Genomic DNA, 20,199 nt, shown 5'->3' on the forward strand with positions numbered 1-20,199 from the left:
AGGAGTGACTTCCAGTCCCCCGGCTGCAGGCCACTTGCCACCCCTCTGCTCAGGAGCCTCAGCCTCGTGCTGGGACCAGTGCAGATCAGGGATCCTGTTGGGGGACAGGGCAGCAGGGGCCGCCGTTGCTCCAGGGATCTGGCTCTGCAGCTTCTTTGCCCTGGTCACACACCGACACTGGCCAGAGCTTCCAAAAACCTGGTGCCCAGGCCCCGCCCCACCCAGAGGACATCAGAGAGACTGGTAATACAGCCTGGATACCACCCCGCTGCGTGATTTAGTCCTCCAGGAAGAGCTGAAAACCCGGAGGCTGGATGACCTCGGTAGAGGGTTCAGTGGCTGGACCCAGTCAGTCCCCTGTGGCCGAGGAAATGGCCCTGGAGACATTGACCCAGGTGGGCCAACTGGGCTTCATGTCTGTAAGGTCCTCTCCCACCTGGCAGGGACCCAGTGCTGTCACCAGGCACCTGGGTTCCCTCTCGGTGGCCTCTCTGTCCATGTGGCCTCATCCTTCAAGAGTCTTGCTGACTGACTTCACGAGACAGCTACAAAGACCTTTAAGGCCTCCACAGAAGGTCACCGGCATCTCTCCCCTGCACCGTTGGTCACAGCAAGCCCCAAGCCTGCCCAGAGTCCCAGGGCAGGACAGGAGATGCCGCCTTGGGGAAACTGCTCCTCGTGCGGAGCGAAGCCAGAAACTGGCTCTCCTTCTCCAGCAAGCCAGGCTGGCTCTGTGGCCAGGGCGTCCCCCCCATGGGCCTGAGCACTGTCCAGGAGGTCACCTGGGCTCCAGTCATCACTGCAGAGGGGCCATGATCCATCAGGAACACCACTGGGCCCTGGTGGTGTAGACCATGAACTATGATGGGATTAAGCCTAACACGGTGCTCAGACTTGCTTGTTAGTGGAACGTTTCTGTCTGATGAGTCCGAGCCTGTGGAACCCAGAGACACCCCAAACTGACCCACATGGGGCTGGTCCTGGCAGAGCAGGGTTGCTGCTCTGGGAGTTCATTTTTTTCCCTCCATCCTGGCCTGTATTAGGGTTCTCTAGAGGAGCAGAATCAGTGGGAACTATGATCATAGAAGGGGATTTATGAGGTTGGCTTACACGACCAGAAGCTGGCTGGTCCACAATGGCCGTCTGCAGGCTGGAGAGCTGAGGAACCAGGCCACAAGGCTGACGCCTCAGAACAAGAGCTCAACGGTGCCAGCCCAGTCCGAGACTGAAGGCTCCTGGAAGCTCCCTGAGGGTCCCTGGCAGAGTCCACTTTGGAAGAGTGAAGGAGCGAGAGTCTGATGTCCTCAGCGATCGCAGCAGCAATCAAGAACCTGTTCAAGAAGAGCTGAGCTGGCATCTGCTGCTGCTTCCTTGTTCTTCCCACTTTTATTCCATCCAAGCCTGCATCCTATTGGATGGTGCTGCCCATGTTTGGGGAGGGGCTCCACTTCAGTTCGCTCTCCCATATGCCAATCTTCCTAGCCACGCCCTCACTGACACACCTAGGCACCTCTTCATCTTCAGTAGCTCTTAATCAAATCAAGTTGACAATTCAGATTAACCATTACACTGCCATCTGGTGTCTCTATTTGGCACTTGGCCTTGGATCTTGTTTGCTCATCACTGCTGGGGAATCCAGGGCAAAGCAGCTTAAGCAGAAGAGGATCTTACTGACTCACTCTGCAAAGCCCGGGGGTCTCAGTGCTTCAGGTGGAACTGACTGGAGCTCAAAGGAAGCCACTATACAGGGTTCTCTGGCTCAAAGGGTGCGATTGCTTCAGGGTGGTAAACCTCATCCCCCTCTGGCTTCCAGATCCAGTGTCCACGGGAGGACATGCCTGTCTCCACCAGCAGATGTGCCCTGTTAGGGGTATTGGCTTGGAGCAGCTAATGGTGGGCTAAATAGAAGTGAGACATTCTGTGTGATAGGTTAGGGCACATTTAATCCTGGGTTGACACACAACAGGGAGTACGTGAGTTATTGCCTAAGTTCTGATCATTATGACCAGTGCTGCAGTTTGGGGTTTGAGTTCCAGGTCTGACTGCTGGAGAGGTGGAGTCACAGTGCTGTTGTCCTAGCTGGCCTATCTATTGCCCACTTGTTCCTCAGCCCTTTAAGATGCACAACGGAGTTCAGTAATCTTCAGCGAATGCCTGCAGAATTGCAAGTCAAGTAGACCTTGCATTAGTTAGTTTTCTGTTACTACAATAAAATACCTGAGGCAGCTAAGTTATAAAAAGAAAGGATTTAGTTTATAGTTTGGAAGGTTCAAAGACCAAGATCAGATGGGTCCCGTTGGTTCGGCTCCTAGTAAGAGTGGCAGATGGCAGTGCCTCGTGGCAGGAGCACATGTGGGAGGAAATGGTCACATCTTGAACAAAAGTAGAGAGAGAAGAATGTGGTCCCACATCCCCATCAAGGGCACAGCCTCAATGACCTAATGAGCTCTCACTAGGCCCCACCTCTTAAAGGGCCACGGGCACCTCCCAATATGGCTACTGTGGATGCCAAGTCTTTCTATATGGATCTTTGGGGGAACTCAACATCCAAACCATACCAGCCCCCAGGAGCCCCACCGGTGGCCCCGATAAACCCTACTTCCCCATCTGCCTCAGCAGCTCCAGCCTCCTGCCCTGTGGGGACCAGCATCCTTCTCATCCCACCCAACCTTTGGCCGTGGTCTCACCTCTCTGTGTGATGCTTTTCCATTCTGAAGGATCCGCTGCCGTGGTCTGTCTGTCCGCTCAATGGAAACCACACGGGCTACGACGAGGAGTGTGAGCAGGCGTCCTCCACGCAGTACTTCTGGTACAGGAAGACCCTCAACATCTCCCCGTCCATCCAGGAGAACGGGGGTGTGCAGTGGCAGCCGGCGCTGTGCCTCACCCTGGCCTGGCTGATGGTGTACCTGTGCATCCTGCGGGGCACTGAGTCCACTGGCAAGGTGGGTGCCTGTCTCCGGCCTCGGCAAGGCCAGGAGTTGCTTCTGCGGTGCAGGGTAGGAGCCGGTGGGATGGGGGACACACACCGTGTTGCAGCACAAGCCACCTACGAGGTTCCAGTAGAGACGGTCAGCGCCAAATCTCAAAATGAGGGCTCGTTCGCTGCTTTTTAAAAAACCAGCATTTCTGTTCCATCCGGTCCCAAATCCATACGGCCCCTGCCACCGGACACTGCTTTCCCTCTTTAAAACTCTGCATCATAGGGCTGGGGAGATAGCTCAGTCAGTAGAGTGCTTGCCTTGCAAGCACAAGGCCCTGGGTTCGATCCCCAGCACCGCAAAAAAAAACAAACAAACAAAAAGCAACAACAAAAAACAACTCTGCGTCACCGCACTTGTAACCAAGAGGTGGTGACTCTGGCTTTCTGAGTCAGGTGTGTGGATGGGCCGGGGATGTAGCTCAGCTGGCAGAGCGCTTGCCTCACTCGCACAAGGCCCTGGGTTCAATTCCTGGCACCACAAAGGTTGTCTATGGAATGGCCCCGAGACTTTGCAAACCCGGTGCCCAGTCCTGTCCCAGGGCTGACGCTGCTGTTCTGGGAGCCACCCCATCCCGGGGCGGCTACAGGCTCCGAGTGATTCCAGCGTGCAGCTGGGTGGGTCCCTGGACTCTGTGTTTCGATGGCACACGGAGTGGTCAGGCTGGTCTTCCAGAGTCTTGTCCCTGCTGTGTCCCCAGGTTCACACTCCTCCCAGGCGACACCTTTGCCGGGAGAGATCCCATCACCTGCCACCTGTGTGAATCTGCAGCACAGGTTCCACACCCGGGGGCCCTGACTCTTACGGCGTCCCTCCTGGTTGCAGATCCACGTAGGCTGGACGCCCACCTTGTCCCTTCTTGCAACAGCCCGTCACAGCAGGTCCTTGCCGGCACACCCCCCAGGGGGGCTTGGAGAGGTGATGCGACCTGCCCAAGCCCCAGGGACCGCCCACCCTCTTGGTTGGTGACGCCCCCGAGTGCTCACTTCCAGCTCTCCTCCCATGGAGCCGAGGGACCAGTGGACCCCATGCCCTCTCCTGGCAGAGCTCAGACCCTGCGGCCACCGCTGGGCCCCACTCTGTGTCCCACTCTGTGTCCCACTCTGGAGCAGGAGGGTGAACCAGAAGCTCTGAGGGCGGCCGTCGTTTCCTGAGCCCTTCCCTTTCCAGGCCGCTCTCTTGGTGAGATGAGGCTGCGTCAGTCACCTCGCGGTCAGTTCCCTCCGCTGAGGACACGTCCTCTCCACCAACAGGGCGTGAGTCTTGTTGAAGCCCTCGAGCCGCTTCCCGCCTCCTCTGCGGCCCTCTCCTCTTCCAGGAGTTTTGTGGATGGGTCAGGAATGGCTTCTCCTGCAGGTCGAGCTGGGTGGTGTCCGACAGTCCTGCCCATTTGATGGGGGAGAAGGAGCCCCCCCCCCCCATGGGGACTGCAGACAGCGTCCGGGGAAGCCCAGGGCTTGGGCACTGACCCTGGAGCGCCTTCAGAGCGTGGACCAAAGCCGACTGTCCCCTTATCCACCTGCATCTCTCTTGTTGTCTCATAATCTTGGGCACATTTATTATTTATTATCTCTCAAGTTACAATGACCTCAGCCAAGAAGCAATGAAAAAAGACACGCCCGCCTTCTCTCTGCTGTCTGGGTGAGAGGACACAGAGTATCACTCTGGTGGCTTTGGAAATTCATGGGAAGATGGCACCACGCCTCAAAGGAAATGGAAGGCTGAGTGTCCTTCAAACCCATTGGGACAAGGGTCACCAGCTGTGTTTCTCCCAGGAGGACCCAAATGATAAGGGCGCTCATACGCAAAACAGCCTGCCAAATACCATAAGGCTCTGGTGCACACAGGAAGCTCTACAGAAAAAAAATCCAATTGTGGGCAGGCAGGTGTGTTTTTTAATTTTTTTTTTTTTTTTAATACCAGGGATGGAACTCAGGGCACTCGACCACTGAGCCATATCCCAGTCCTATTTTGTATTTTATTTAGAGACAGGGTCTCATTGAGTTGCTTAGGGCCTCGCCATTGCCGAGGCTGGCTTTGAATTCTCCATCCTCCTGTCTCAGCCTCCTGAGCTGCTGGGATTACAGATATGTTCTTTTTAGTTATACCTGACAATAGAGTGTATTTTGACATATTATACATACATGGAGTATAACTTATTCTATTTTCGCTGGTCGTGTATGCATCATATATGAACATAGGCAAGTTATGTCTGATTTATTGCCTTTCCTATTCCCGTCCCCTTCCCTTTATTTCCCTTTGTCTAATTCAATCAACTTCTATCCTTCCCTCTCTACACCCCCTACTGTGTGTTAGCATCAACATATCAGAGAAAATATTCAGCCTTTGGGTCTTTGGGATTGGCATATTTTGCTTAGCACGATAGTCTCCTGTTCCGTCCATTTACCAACAAATGCCATAATTTCATTCTTCTTTATGGCTGAGTAATATTCCATTCTGTATATATACCACATTTTCTTTATCCATTTGCAAATGTGCTTTTGAGGGCCTGTGTGCACAGTACTGGGGATTGAATCCAGGGATTCAATTCATTTTTAATTTAAGACAGGGCCTCAGTAAGTTGCCAGGGCTGCCTGTAACTTGTGGTCCTCTTACCTCAGCCTCCTAGTCGCTGGGATTACAGGCATGTACGCCACATGTCTGGCTTGAAGTCCCTATTTTGAGTCTTTGTAAAAGTTAGGATGATCCCAAGAATGAGAGGCTCCTGCCAAAGCTACTAAGAAAACTGAAGGGAAAATGTCTTTGAACTTGCAATGCATATGAATAGGGAGAGATATGCTTGACAAAAATTCCATTCGTGTGCAATTTCAAGCCCAAGGACGTCAGCCTTTCATGAGGGAAAGCATAAAATCCCATCTGTGAGTTTCCTGTTGAGTTTAAGGTGGGAACTTTGTCCCCCACGCTTGGAGTCACTACTTTTCCTCTTCCAACACTTCTGGCAAGCTTCTCTCCGTCCTTAGTCCTGCAAACCTGTCCTACCAGCGGCCCCTGAATTCTTCTTCCTTTTAACGTTTGTGTTTCTTGCTTTGCTTAGGCCACTAGGAAGCTCAGAGCTGAATTAGGCTCAGAAATTGAGTAGGACTCGCCCCGTGTTCTTTCTCTCTGGCCCCATTCCTGGATTGCCCACATTTTCTTTGCAGACCCATCTCTTTACCCAGCACTGTGAACGTTCCCATGTAACTTGTGGGCTATCCCAGCTGGATATAGGCGGCTGAAAAGGCAGCGATGCTCAGCACGGAACCCCAAGGCAGGACGTCTTCGGCTGCAGGCGGGGCGAAGGGCAAAAGCCCAGGTGCCCTTGGCCTCCTCTCAGGAGAATCGGAGGTTTCCCGGTGGTGATGGACACGGGCAGCCACATCCAGCCAGCCCGTGCCTTCAGCCCAAACTTGGGCCCTGGGTCCGACCGAGATCGCCGCTGCCCCTTCCCGACGTCAGTGGGGGCGGGGCCGGTGTCCGCCCGCCGCCCGCCCCTCCCCAGGAGGCTGACCGCGCCCTCTGATGCCCACAGGTGGCGTATTTCACCGCGTTGCTGCCCTACTGCGTGCTCACCATCTACCTGGTCAGGGGCCTCACGCTGCACGGAGCCACCAATGGCCTGGTGTACATGTTCACGCCCAAGGTACAGGCTGGGGAAGGGACCCTGGGGACGCCTCTCGCAGATCCCGCCACCCTCGGGGGTGACTGGACGGTGGGGGAGATGGAGGGAGGGCCAAGCTGCGCACAGAGGGTGCGGTGAGCCCGGAGGCTGCGGCGAGGGTTGTGGGTCCCCTGGGGGCTGGACCACCTCCTCAGACAGGTAGTGCCCACCCACTGCATTCCAGGGTGTGAGGTCTTCCTTCAGTCCCTCCCGTCCTCACTGTCCCCGGCTGACTACTGCCCCAGCCTCCCTTCTGTCCTCCTTTCCCCAAAGCGCCACCCATACTCTGCCCGGCTCCGCCCCATCATCTCCCTCACCTGTCACATGCTTCCTCCTGACCCTTTCCCTCCAGGCCAGCCACGATTCCTTCCCAGCTTCCCACTTTCCAGCACCCCACAGCTCATCAGTGGGGGACTTGTGGGCGGGTCAAGTTCTTCAGGTAGCACATCTAGTGCCTGGAAACAGAATAACTGTACCATCCCCCAGAGTGCACACCATGTTCCAGATGCCCCCAACGTCAGCAGCAGATGCAATCCAGACCTGAACTCCACCTCCAAGCCACCCACTGCCTCTGCAAATGTCCAGAGCCACACAGTGCCTGGCCAGTGGGTCAGAGCTCAGTGCTTTTTTTTTTTTTTTTTTTTTTTTTTATCATTTCACCCTAAATGTCCAGTCGCCCACCTCCTCTGGTTAAGGTGCCCCGGAGGGTATGACATAGAGTGCCACGTGGTTCTTCTGCTGGGGCGTGGATGGGCACAGGCCAGGGTCAGGAGCACTGGGCTCTCGCCCCAGGTTGCCCTGACTGGCTGTGCCCTAGAAGCCCTTCCTTCTGCCCTGGGCCTCCCTCTCCTGGGGACCTGAGAGTCTGGGGTCGGGCCCTGCAGATGGAGCAGCTGGCCAACCCCAAGGCCTGGATCAACGCGGCCACGCAGATCTTCTTCTCGCTCGGCCTGGGTTTCGGCAGCCTGATCGCCTTCGCCAGCTACAACGAGCCCTCCAACAACTGCCAGAAGCACGCGGTCCTGGTGTCCCTCGTCAACAGCTCCACCTCCATATTCGCCAGCATCGTGACCTTCGCCATCTACGGCTTCAAGGCCACCTTCAACTACGAAAGCTGCTTAAACAAGTAAGCCCGGGCTGTCCCACGGAGACTCCGGCCTGGCGTGGGGACTGGGGCCCCAAGCTCTGAGCGGGAGTGGGGACGGGGAAGAGGTGACGTCCAGAGGCCAAGGGGCCAGCGAGAGCACCCGTTTTGGAGTCCTCAATACGGAGTCCAGTTTCAGGCTTCCCGCCACCAGCACTAGGAACTGAGGGAGGGTCAGGTGGGCCTTGCAGGAAGGGGCTGGTGGGGGGTGCGGGGTACTTCGCGGAATAGAGCATTCGACATACAATCTCCATGTCTTCTGATCCACCTCCCTTATCTCCAAACTACCCGAAGTCCAGCAGAGTGGTGCCCAGCACCGGGCAGGCAGAGGCGAGTGGATCAGCTGAGCCCAGGAGTCTAGACCCGCCCGGGGTAACACAGAGAGCCCCCATCTCAGAAAAGTAAAATAAAAATAAGTTTAATTTAAAAAAATAATAATAATAAAGTAACCAAGTCCTCTCTGGCCAAACCACAGAGGTTACAGAATTTCCCACGTGTAGCCCTTGACCAAAAATCCAGGCGCATCATCTAGAAGGTAAGATTCCAAGCTGGCAGGCAGCAGTCACGAGCAGTCATGTGTACATTCAAGTGTCAATTAATACTGCAAGCTGTAATTATTTATATTGAAATAATTTGCAGACCAATATTAACTTAGATTTAAGTAATCCTAAAGTTCCTGTAAATTCTTCCTCCGTGGCATTGGCCACACCCAAGTATTCTGTCACCACACGTGGCTAGTGGTGCCAGATTGGACGGCCACTGTAGCCTTCTGCCACCATCCCACGAAATTCCATCAGACTTCACTGGTCCAGGTGTTCAGATAACCTCAGGTGGGAGTCCCGTTCCTGTTGTCCTGCCCGTTTATACCTGAGGCTTCCTCAAAGTCATTGAGAGTCACCAGTCCACAGATCCCCACCTAAGCCAGAAGGTAGAGGCTGTGGGAGGACAGACCCCTACCCCTGCGGCCTCGCTAGTCAGTGAAGGTCTAGCTGATGGTCTGCTCTGCAGGGTGATTCTGCTGCTGACCAATTCTTTTGACCTTGAAGATGGCTTCTTGACAGCCAGCAACCTGGAGCAGGTGAAGGACTACCTAGCGTCCACCAACCCGAGCAAATACAGCCAGGTGTTCCCACTCATTCAAAACTGCAGCTTGGAGTCGGAGCTGGACACGGTAAGGACCTGAGCAGGTCGGGGCTGGCCTCTTTCCCCACGCCTCACACGGGCCTGGGGGAACTCCTGCCACCTGGTCCCTGAACGTCAGGAGAGATCGATTTACTTTCCCTGCAACTCGGAGGACAGAGACTGGCCCACTGCCCTCCCCTCATTATAAAGCCCCGCTGGGCTCTCTGTGCCCTTCCTTCTTTCTCCTTTTCTCTCTTTAAGTTTTAATAATTAATAAGTTTTAACAATATAGGAAGGTACAGACAGAGAATAAAATAACAAACACCCTTACAGCCGCCTCTCAGAATGAACGCTTGTACGCATATCATCATTATTTAAATGTACAAATGGAGTACAACTTTCCACGTCTGTGGTTGTACACGATGTAGGTTCACACCAGTCGTGTAATCATACATGTACACAGGGGTAATAATGTCTGTCTCGTTCCACCATCTTTCCTTCCCTCCACCCTCTCCCCTCTTGAGACAGGGTCTTGCTAAATCACTAAGTTCCCGAGGCTGACTTTGAACTTGCGATCCTCTTGCCTCAGCCTCCTGAGAGCCTGACACCAACTGATTTTTGACAAGGTGCCGAGACTATAAATTGAAGAAAGAATAGTCTCTTCAATACAATGCAAGGAAAACTGGATATCCACATGCAGAAAAACAAAACTAAATCTCTGTCTATTGCAATATTCAAAAACCAATTCGGTATGGACCAAAGACCTGAAATGTAAGACTGGAAGAAAACAGGGGAAACACTTTGAGGCATTGGTATAGGCCATGATCTTTTAGATAGCACCCCAAAGGCAGAGGCATCAAAAGTAAAAATAGACAAATGGGATTATAGCAAGCTAAGGAGCTTCTGCACTGCAAAGGAAAAGTCAACAGAGAGAAGAGAAAACCAGCATATGGGAGAAAATATTTGTAAACCATGTGTATACATATTCTCAGGTAATCTCATTGCTTTGCTGGTGGTTTTCAAATGAACGTAAGTAGTCCTGGAGGACATTTTTCTCATTCAACGGTTTAATTTTGAGACCTGTCCATACTACATTTAGAATCTCATGCATTCATTTTAAGTGCTGTGTTTTATTCCATCACACAAAGATACTACAGTTTATTTTATCCACCCCTTTACTAATGGACATTTGGATGTTTTTCACATTTGGCTTTTGAAATAATTTTTATATTTTCCAGAATTCGCTCTGCTATGCTAGGATCTTCATTTTTTTCACATTAATTTTAGGATTATGTGGTCAGGTTTCACTGGGAGGGACCCCTTAGGGAATTTTTATTAGGGTTGCATTGATGACTTTATAATGTAATTTGGGGAGAATTAATATCTTTTGAATCATGACTTCTGATTCAGGAACATGCTTTCTCTCATTCACTCAGGTCTTTTATTCTTCAACTAATTTTCTTTATGATATCTTGGCACATCATTTAATGGGTTTATAGTACCTTATTATTATATTGCTATTGTGAGTGGTGTCACCCCCATTTCTATGTTTATTTTTATTATAAAAGAAAGCGAAAGGTTTTGGACATTGATCTCATACCTAGTGACTTTGATGAATTCACATACAAAGTCTCATGTTCATTTATAGGTTTGCTTTTGTGTGTGTGTGTGTGTGTGTGTGTGTGTGTGTGTTTGTTGGCAGACACAATTTTGTGTTTCCTTTTCAATCCTTGTATCTCCTTCCATTTTCTGATTGTATGCACTAAGGCTTCGAGCACATCAGAAGTGTGAGCGAGCATATTGTCTGGTTCTGAGACTTAGTGTAAATACTTCTAGAGACTTCTAGAGAATTCTAAGAACAGGGGAGAGGGAGAGCGTGGCTCTGGTTTCTGGTGAGGCCGCCGGGAGGCTGATCTTTCGGGCTCCTTGGTCATTTGGTTTCATGGTGAAGGCATTCCAGGTTATTTCACCTGTGGGACAATACTTTCTTTCTCCTGGTTGTTTGGACCCAGCTCCCTGTGTACCCCAAGCAGGGGAGTGACCCTCCCGATGCCAAGACCCCAACCCTGGGCATCAAAGCCCAGATCCTGTTCTGCACCACGGGGCCTTTTGGAACCATCTCTTGTTGAGGGCTCTGACCTCGTTTCCTTTTTGGTTTTGGCACCTGAGATTTTCTCTGACTAGCTTTTGAACTTGGCCAAGAGTTACATGGTTACTCATTGATTTAGTCTTGTATCCCTGTTCTGTTTGTTTTTTTCTCTCTGTCCCCACCACCCGGCCAACCCTTTTCTTATTCCACTTAATCCTCTACCATTTGAAATTCCGATGCTTGGGTTTTTTTTTTTCCTGGAAATTTTCCTGTGCATATTTAACTTACCAAAGTCTAATGTTAGACAATACTGTGACTTCCCTCCCAAGTAGCAGAAGGTCTTTGAACACTTTCCTCTTATCCCTCTGGTTTTAAATATGATTGTTGTCCAGTTCTGTCTTTTTAAACCCATAAAATGTGGTCATGTGCATGCTCAGCATATGCAAAGCCCTGGGTTCAATCCCCAGCTCCAGGGGAAAGACACACACACACACACACACACACACACACACACACACATCCCCCCTATGTGTATGTGTATGTACAGACACATCTACCCCAAATTGGACACTACTGTTTTTTATACAATCCTGGTCTTTACCTACGCGCTTGCCATTTGTGGGGTTTTCGCCATTATTTCTGTAATTCCAGCTGTCTTTGGGGCGGGGGTCTTGCCTTAAAATACCTTCCTTTAGAGAAGGTTTCAAGAATGGCAAACTTTTGGGCTGGAGATATAGCTCAGTTGGTAGAGTGCTTGCCTACCTCCCACAAGGCCCTGGGTTCAATCCCCAGCACCACAAAAAAAAAAAAAAAAAAAAAGAATGGCAAACTTTCTTAGGTTTTGCTTCTGTATAAATGTCCATATGTGGCCCCTAGTTTCTAAAGATATTTTTCTCCAGGGCAGAAAATTCCAGGTTAGCAGTTATTCTCTCTCAACGCTGTGAAGATATGTGCCTGGTGATTCTGGTTTCCATTGTGGCTGTTGAAATTGTCTTCCATTCTTTGTAAGAAAACAGTTCTTTCTCTTTTGTCTTTTTTGATGATCATCCCTTTGTCACTGGCATCTGCAAATTAGGCATGAATGTATTTTTATTTATCTAAGCTAAGCTGGGGTGACATTGAACTTCCTAAATCTGTGGATCTCTATTTCTTTCTCTCACTCTTTTTTATTATTATTATTATTATTATTATTATTATTATTGGTACTGGGAATTGAATCCAGGGATGCTTTGCCACTGAACTACGTCCCCAGCCCTTTTGAAAAATTTTCAGACAGGATCTCACTAATTGCTGAGGCTGGCCTTAAACCTGTGATCCTCCTACCTCAGCCTCCCAACTCGCAGGGGTTATAGGCATGTGCCACAGCGCCAGACTGAATCCATATTTCTTATCAGTTTTGGTAAATTCATTCCTGTTTTCTCTTAATCATTGCCTCTGCTTTTTCCCCCTCCTTTTAGAACTTCATTTCCATCTATGTTAGTTCTTCTCCTCCTATCCTACAGGTCTCTTAACCTCTCCTTTTATTTTTTTTAAGCTTATAATTTTTTGGCTTCATTATGGACTGGTAAAAGATAATTACAACAAATCGGTTTTGTAAGTATTAATTGACCTAATGTAGAATCAGGCAGCAGTTTAGACAAAAACAAGGTTCAGAATGCAGATTGTATTTGTTGCCAGAGAAAAGGAAGTGTCGCATGGAATGCAGAAAGGAGGGACAGAGACAGCTCAAGTGGTCGAGCCTTGGCTGTTGCCTTATTTGAACCTGATTGAGCAGTCTGTGGGTGATGGAAGTTGGGCTGTTGCGATCAGCTGAAACCCAGATACTTGTTCCAAGAGTGGGCTTTACTTTACACGTAAAGTTAGCTTACAGCTCATGATGTGCAGAGAAACAGGCCAAATTTAAATTATGCACAGGCGCAGTTTTAGGTCAAATTAAATTCAATTTAATAGAATTTATACCAAGATATATCTCTCCACTCACCAATTCTCTCTTCAGCTGCATCTAATCTCATATTTACCTGTCAATCAAAACTTTCAATTCAAAAAGTATATATTTTTAAATTTCATACATTATGTTTCCTCAACTTTACTTGCCTAATTCTTTCTTATTATGTGCTTACCTTTGTAATTTATTCTTTTGTTTCTTTAAACACTGCATGCATAGTTGTTATGGTGATGGGCAGGAAAATGAAAACAGACCTCCTGGTGGGGAGTATTTATCCCTGACACCATAGAACTGCTGACTCTTGATAGTAAGATCATGCAGCATGTCAGCTTTAGTAGGTTTTTAAATTATCTGCAAGTGAGAGCCCTTCACTCTCAGTACCCGATGCTGCCTATGCCCTTGAACTGACTTGTCTTGAGCTGTGTTCTTGAATTAGGCTACCACGGCAACATGACAGAGAATGGGTGACTCAAACAACGGAAATTTATTTCTCATACTGCTGGAGCTGGGAAGTCCTAGATCACGGCCCAGAAGGGTTTGGTTTCTGATGAAGGCTCCCTTTCTGTTTCAGAATGCTATCTTCTCGTTGTATCCACACGTGGTGGAACATTCTCTTCTCTCCTTCCCTCCCTCTCTTCCTCTTCTTAGGAGGCCACAGTCCGAATGGATTAGGGCCCCACCTTTATAACCTCCTTTAACCTTAATTAATTACCTCTTAAAGACCCTACGTCCAGATACAGTGGCATTAGAGGTAGAGGTGTCAACATAAGAATTTTAGTAGGGACACAATTCAGTCCATAAAAAATCTGGATCTGGGCACATCTGTAATCCCAGTGGCCCGAGAGGTTGGAGCAGGAGGATTCCAAGTTCAAAGCCAGCCTCAGCATCTTAGTGAGCCCCTAAGCAACTCAGCAAGACTCTTCTCTCAAAATAAAATATAAAAAAAGGCTGGGGATGTGGCTCAGTGGTTTAAGTGCCCTGGGTTCATTCCCTGGTATAAGAAATAAAAGACAAACAAACAAACAAGCAAAAACAAAACAAAAAACTGAGTCTGAAAACCAGCATCCGCCAGAACATCCCTTAGGAAGGGGTGTTCTAAATCTTCTTTCTTATTCCTGCCGACTCCTCCCTCATGGTGACTTGTCTTCCTGTGGGTTTATAAATCCCTGTTTGTGAGCTCATTGCTTAATCCCTGGGAGTCCTGTGGGTGGCGATTGGGAAGCTCTTGATTATTCTTCTGATAGCCCAAAAGCACTGTGTGCTCATGACTTCTTTTGATCCTCACCGGGATCACACAAAATATGTCTTAAGCAGGAGTTGCAGGCTCAGTTTCCACAGTTCAGTGTCTCCACAGCAGGGTCACCAACACAGGGATCTACCCACTGAGCAACCCCGCAAATCCAGCTCCCTGCCACCGTTGGCTGCTACTGCTCTGTCCACCGCACTTCCTTTGTCCCCAGCACTGAGGTCTCAGAACACCTAACCATTGTTACATTGGAAGCAGAAATTATTCAAACATCATTTTATTCTATTTTATCTAGAACGTAGGGGCAGGGGAGGGGAATGCCCTGTTCCAGACCAACTGGGGGTTCTCCACACGCTTAGCAGACATGAAGTCTGGGCGGCTCCCTTTCTGGTCCGTCTGAGCTGAGCTGAGGGCCTGATCTGCGTGAGGAAGCCCCAGGCTCTTCTGGCTAGTTCCAAGCTCCCCAAGTTGCTTAGAACTGAGTGCGTTTCAGGAGACCGTCAGTCCTTTGGGTGCACAACTGGTATCTTCTCGCCACGGGCAGGCTGTTCAGGGCACCGGCCTGGCCTTCATCGTCTACACCGAGGCCATTAAAAACATGGAGGTGTCCCAGCTGTGGTCGGTACTATACTTCTTCATGCTGCTGATGCTGGGCATGGGGAGCATGCTGGGAAACACGGCAGCCATCCTCACCCCTCTGACTGACAGCAAGCTCATCTCCAGCCACCTGCCCAAGGAGGCCATCTCAGGTCAGTGGGCCAGCCAGCAGAAGAGGTTGGGTCAGGGCGGGCCGGGAGGTGATGGCCAACCAAGGCCAAGGGGCCCTGTGCTTCTCAAGGCGGCTCCAGGTGACAGAAGCAACCTCCCCACAGTCCTGCCTCAGTTACGGCTTGTAGTCTGAGCCCTAGGTCATGTGATTCAACCTGTGCATCCTTCTCAACATCCCAGGAAAGGTCACCCAAACCTTAAGTAATGCCCAACCTCCCTGACCTGACACTTAATGATCTGCAGCCTAGGAGAGAGCCTCCTTCAGCTTCTGTTTAATAGAAGTATAACAATTATGAGTATATATTACTTAAGGACATTGCAATGAATTTGACCTATGGATCCTCCCAAGTAACTACCACCTAGGTCAAGAACTTTTGTCCAGAGCCCAGAGAGCCCCTTCTCAGATTCCTCCCCAGGTGCTAAGCATGCCTACAGCTTAGCCTACCTGAGTTCTACCATTTTAGGTTTTTCGGCATTGTCCTTGAACTTTGTGTCGGTGAAATCTTATAGTACATTCTCTGAATCTGTTGTCTTCATTCATAATCTGCGAAATTCACCGCATTGTCGTGGGCAGCAATTGCCAGACGCTGTTCCTGTCGTATAATAAGAAGCCATCGTAAGAGCACAGACCAGTGTCTCCGTCCATTCTGCTTTACTTTGGGTGGTTAGTGAAGGAACCAGCTTCTCCGGTAACATCTGTCCTGGCTTCGCTGCACTGCCATTCCAGCCCGTCACCAGGACCACGTGGCCCACTACCTCTGTCCTCTGATGGCGCCAGGCCTCCTGTCCACCATGACTCACACCCAGCGCCCCTCCCTTCTCCTTCAAGCCCTGACCACCCCCTGGAGCCACCTGCCTTTCTTCAGGGTCCGCTTTCACTTAGCATCCTTCCTGGAACCTGGTCTTTGCAGCCAGCACTGTGTCCCAGCAGCTCCCCGGGCAGCACTTACCCCCTTTTCCTGGTGTGTCCCCCTGAAGATGGCAGTGGGGCTCAGTGGTCATCACTGTCTGGTGTGCAGTGGAAAGAGTGGGCGCTTAGGCTTCAGACACCTCCTGGGGTCCCCAAGCGGGGGCAGTTGAAGGAGACTGGGACAAAACCCAGATTCTGGAGGCTGAGGCACCTATTTCTGAATCCTGACTCTGCCGCTGTGGGTCATTGGATGAATGCTTGACATCTCTCGTCCTCGGTGTCCCATTGTAAAAGGGACTCCTGAGACCTGCCTCGGAGGCCCAAGGCTACAGTTCATAGCCAGTGCCTGGTACGCAGGAGGAGGCGGTAAACACTAAGCTCCTTCCCCACCGTGGTGGTATGAAAGACATCTCTAGGAAGTCCTGCTGGGATCCCTACCCCACATCCAAGGCTCTTCCTGATTCGAGGCCCATGAGCTCTGGGCTGACTGGGTGGGATCAGTACCATCCCCAGCCCGACTGCCCAGGTGGGATTAAAAGAGCAACGCCCACCACTTTCACTTTCCCGAGGAGCCTAACATGATGACCCTCTTCCAACCCGTGTGGACGAACCCATTGGCCGGAGTCCCCTTAGGAGCCTGTGGCTGCTGCTGCCCCATAGAAAGTTGGCAGAGTGGGTGGAGGTGTCAGGCAGGTGAGCCGGCGGTCTCGTGTCCCCAGGTCTGGTGTGCCTCATCAACTGCGCCATCGGCATGGTGTTCACCACAGAGGCCGGGAACTACTGGTTTGACATATTCAATGACTATGCAGCCACGCTGTCCCTGCTGCTCATCGTGCTGGTGGAGACGGTCGCCGTGTGTTACGTGTACGGTCTGAGGAGGTGAGCAGGCTCAGCCCTTGCCAGCCGTGTGGGGGAAACAGCGCAAGGGGGACACCCCCGCAAGAAAGATCGCCCCATCTCAATGTCCTTTACTCCCAGAAGCGGAGCATTGGCGGTCAGAGCCAGTTCTTTGCTTCGGATCTCGGCTGTTTCTCTGACTCGCCTCACTCTGTGGTACAGGAAGATTCCTGGTGACCCTGCCGGGCCCCACAGCTTACGGGGCAGAGAGGTTTCATACCTCCAGGCCCTCGAGGCCCTGAGCATTGGTTAACATCAGTGTTTTTCAAAGACTCTGACCAAAGTCCAGTTGAGAACTGGTACCTTAGGAAATTTGGCAAATTCAAAATGCGTTCAGGTTCTCAACCCTGCCGCCCCCGGGCGGGCACTGGAATGTGTTCAGTCCCCCGGGTCATGAAACGTGCAGCTGGGCTCAGGACTGCTGGTCTACAGCAGCTTCAAACTTGAACGTGCCTCACGGTTACCCGGGGGGCTCAAGCAAACAGGGATTGCAGGGCCTCCCCCTCCCAGAGGTTCTGGTTCAGGCGTCTGGGGCGAGTACAAGAGTTCTTACTCTAAACCAGGTGCAGTGGTGCACACCTGCAGTCCCAGCAGCTCGGAAGGCTGAGGCAGGAGAATCTCAAGCTCAAGTCTAGCCTGGGCAACTTAGACCCTGTCTCAAAATAAAAAATAGAAAGCACTGGGGATGGAGGTCAGCTGTAGAGCACCCCTGGGTTCAATCTCCTGTACCAAAAATAAATAAAAAGAGAGTTCTCATTTTAGCATGTTCCCAGGTAATCTGGGGACACACTTTGAGACATGGTGTAGTACTGTAATCCTCCAGTTGTGGTCCCTTGAACAGCAATAGCAGTGAGGAGCAGAGAGCCTGATGGAACCTGAGGACCTCAGGCCACCCAGCACCACTGAGCCAGGTCCTGCAAATTAACATGTTCTGGGGCACATGGTAGGTGCTGCTCCAGGTGAGCTGGAATCATTGTCTTCCCTCCTTCTTCCCCAGAGTCTTCTGATGTTCCAAATTAGTCTGGATTGGGAAGGGAGATCAGTTCCAGCACTCTAGCGGGCTAAAGTCCCTTGAGAAGCTTTCTCACTGTGCCTGGAACAGCTGAGGTTTCCTACCACGCAAAGGAATCTCCCATGATCAGTTCATCTCAGGACATAAAGTCGAAGCCAGTCGGCCGTCTTTCCTGTAACATTCGCAGAGCCCTAGACAAAGACGCTTGAGATTCGCAGAAAGGGGGCTAGAATTTGCAGCATTCCCAAAACCTACTTGGCCCTTTCCTCCTCCCTCTTCTAACTCCCTCTCACAGCTAAGAACATTTTGAGGACACTAGCATTAGGATGACCACGTCTTCCATTTTCCCCAGCACCAAAAGATTTCCTGGGACCCAGGCCTTTCAATACTAACACCAGGAAAGCCCCCAGAAAAGTAGGACAAATAGGTCACCTAGAAAATGCCAGTCTAGAGGGACCAATTGGTCCCCAAAGAGGGTGTTTCAGAGCAAAGGAGAAGGCTGGGGAGAAAGGAATGGAACGCTGGGCCCATGGAGGTCACGGGGAGGGGAACAGGCGCTTCAGAAGAGGTGGTGGGAAGTGACGAGGGACAAAGAAAAAAAAAAAAAAAAAAACGGAGCCTCACAAGTTTGCAAGGACTTCTAATCAGGGGCGTGGCCGGCGCAGGGCTCTTCTGCTTGCTTGGGGCACAGTGCCATCTAGTGACCGGAAAGCAGCAGTGCTTCCGCAGCCGGCTCTTCCCACATTTCTCTGTCCAGGAGTGCATAGGGGTCAGAGGGAAGAGAGGGGCCCTGGGAATACAGCTCAGTGATAGAGCGCTTGCCCAGAATTCACAGGCACTGGGTTTGACCCCCAGTACCCACACTCCACACTGGGGATAGGTGCAGGGAGGCAGGGAGCTGTGACCACAGCTGGTGACAGTGACGCCTTGCCCCGCCCCAGCCCTCCTACCAAGGTGGCGTCTCCCACAGTGAGAAGCAGATTTTAAGGCTCTGGCCTGGAGACAGGAGGAGCTCTGCCACCACCTGGGTGCCTTCAGTGAGTCCCATCCCAACCCTGGGCCTCAGTCTCCTTCCCTGTGAAATGGGGAGATTCGTTGGGTCAACATGTCCCCAAGTGCTGAAGAACGTGTCACACATGCACACGTGGGTCCTGAACGGTATCTGGTTGGCCTGTCGAGGAGTGCTACTTCCTGTGTGCTGCTGAGTGAGTGTGCATCCTGGGTGGAGTGGCGTTGTTCTGCGGCCTCCACTTCTAGGAAGCACAGCCTGCCGGCTCTAGACCTGCTCCGCCAGCTCTTCCAGGCCGGGCCCAGGCTCTCTGGGTTCAAGGCCGGGCTCTCTGTGCTACAAGACCTGCTGTTTACAGGCGTAAAGCAATTCTGCTCTGCGGGCCCTGGGGGTGTTTCTATGGGCAGTAGAGCCACTTGGATGGGAGTGGAGGGGAAGCAAAACCACTTGCGGGGCCCTGGTCCTTGAAGGCTGAATAGACTGCTGTTCCCCACGCACGTTCCCACTGTCGCTGGGAGCTGCCCTCTGGCCTATGCCAGCAGCCAGCACCTAGTGTCAGAAGATGTCTCCTGGTGTCCTCTTATCGGTGGGGATTGCTTTGTCACATCTCATGGGCAACCTCAGTCCCTTTTGCCTCCCCCCTGCAAGAAGGGGTCAGAGAGGTGCGGAGGGGTGACGTTCAAGCTTAAGTGGTGCCCAGAACAAAATCTTCCTAAGTGAGGGGGCGTGCAGACTGGACCCCTCGCCTCCAGCATCAATAACCCAGACTTTCTCTCCCCATGATCCATGTAGATTTGAAAATGACCTTCAGGCTATGACTGGGCGTGCCCTCCACTGGTACTGGAAGGCCATGTGGGCCTGTGTAAGCCCGCTGCTGATCGTCGTCCTCTTTGTCTTCTACCTGAGTGACTACATCCTCACGGGCACCCTGCAGTACCAAGCCTGGGACGCCACCCAGGTACCTGCTGTCCCCATGGGGCAGGGGCTGGCACACCTGAGCACAGCCTTTAGTTCCCTGACATGGTATGGGGAGGTCATTGGTCACAACATGGAAACCTCACCAAGGTATTTTACAAATGCTCAGTCCAGGGTGGCAAAGCTGGGCTGTTTTTAAATATGTGTCCCGGTGATGAGACAGTCTCCTCCAGTGCTTCCCAGTGGACTTCTGCCTGGATGTTGAGAAAGTGTCCCTGCAAAGGCTGGTTCCTACCCACTGGGCGGGGAACTCCTCCTCCATGCAGGTGTCTGGGTGCCACGTTGGACAGATGGATACAAAGCAGATGTACCACCACAGAAAGTTCTAGTCTGGGCTCAGGGTGGCCCTACATTTAGGTACACTGAACAGTGCCTCTCTAGTGAAGTGTCTGATGGTACCTGTTTATGGAAGAGCAAAGAAGCGGGCTCCTAGCATGTTTGCT

At 51.3% G+C, this 20,199-nt stretch overlaps 1 protein-coding gene across 1 annotated transcript in view; it reads left to right on the top strand.

Annotated features, from left to right (window-relative positions):
* The window catches only part of Slc6a20 (solute carrier family 6 member 20), a 44,327-nt gene that overhangs the window by 21,345 nt on the left and 2,783 nt on the right, over positions 1-20,199 (top strand). Inside the window, exons 4-10 of the mRNA XM_047530604.1 lie at positions 2,718-2,945; positions 6,511-6,621; positions 7,524-7,765; positions 8,792-8,954; positions 14,730-14,934; positions 16,583-16,742; positions 19,574-19,739. Of these exons, the coding sequence (XP_047386560.1) occupies positions 2,718-2,945; positions 6,511-6,621; positions 7,524-7,765; positions 8,792-8,954; positions 14,730-14,934; positions 16,583-16,742; positions 19,574-19,739 (1,275 nt within the window). The remainder of the gene's footprint in view (positions 1-2,717; positions 2,946-6,510; positions 6,622-7,523; positions 7,766-8,791; positions 8,955-14,729; positions 14,935-16,582; positions 16,743-19,573; positions 19,740-20,199) is intronic.

The sequence above is a fragment of the Sciurus carolinensis genome, chromosome 17 (assembly GCF_902686445.1).
Source record: "Sciurus carolinensis chromosome 17, mSciCar1.2, whole genome shotgun sequence".
NCBI classification, from domain to species: Eukaryota; Metazoa; Chordata; class Mammalia; order Rodentia; family Sciuridae; genus Sciurus; species Sciurus carolinensis.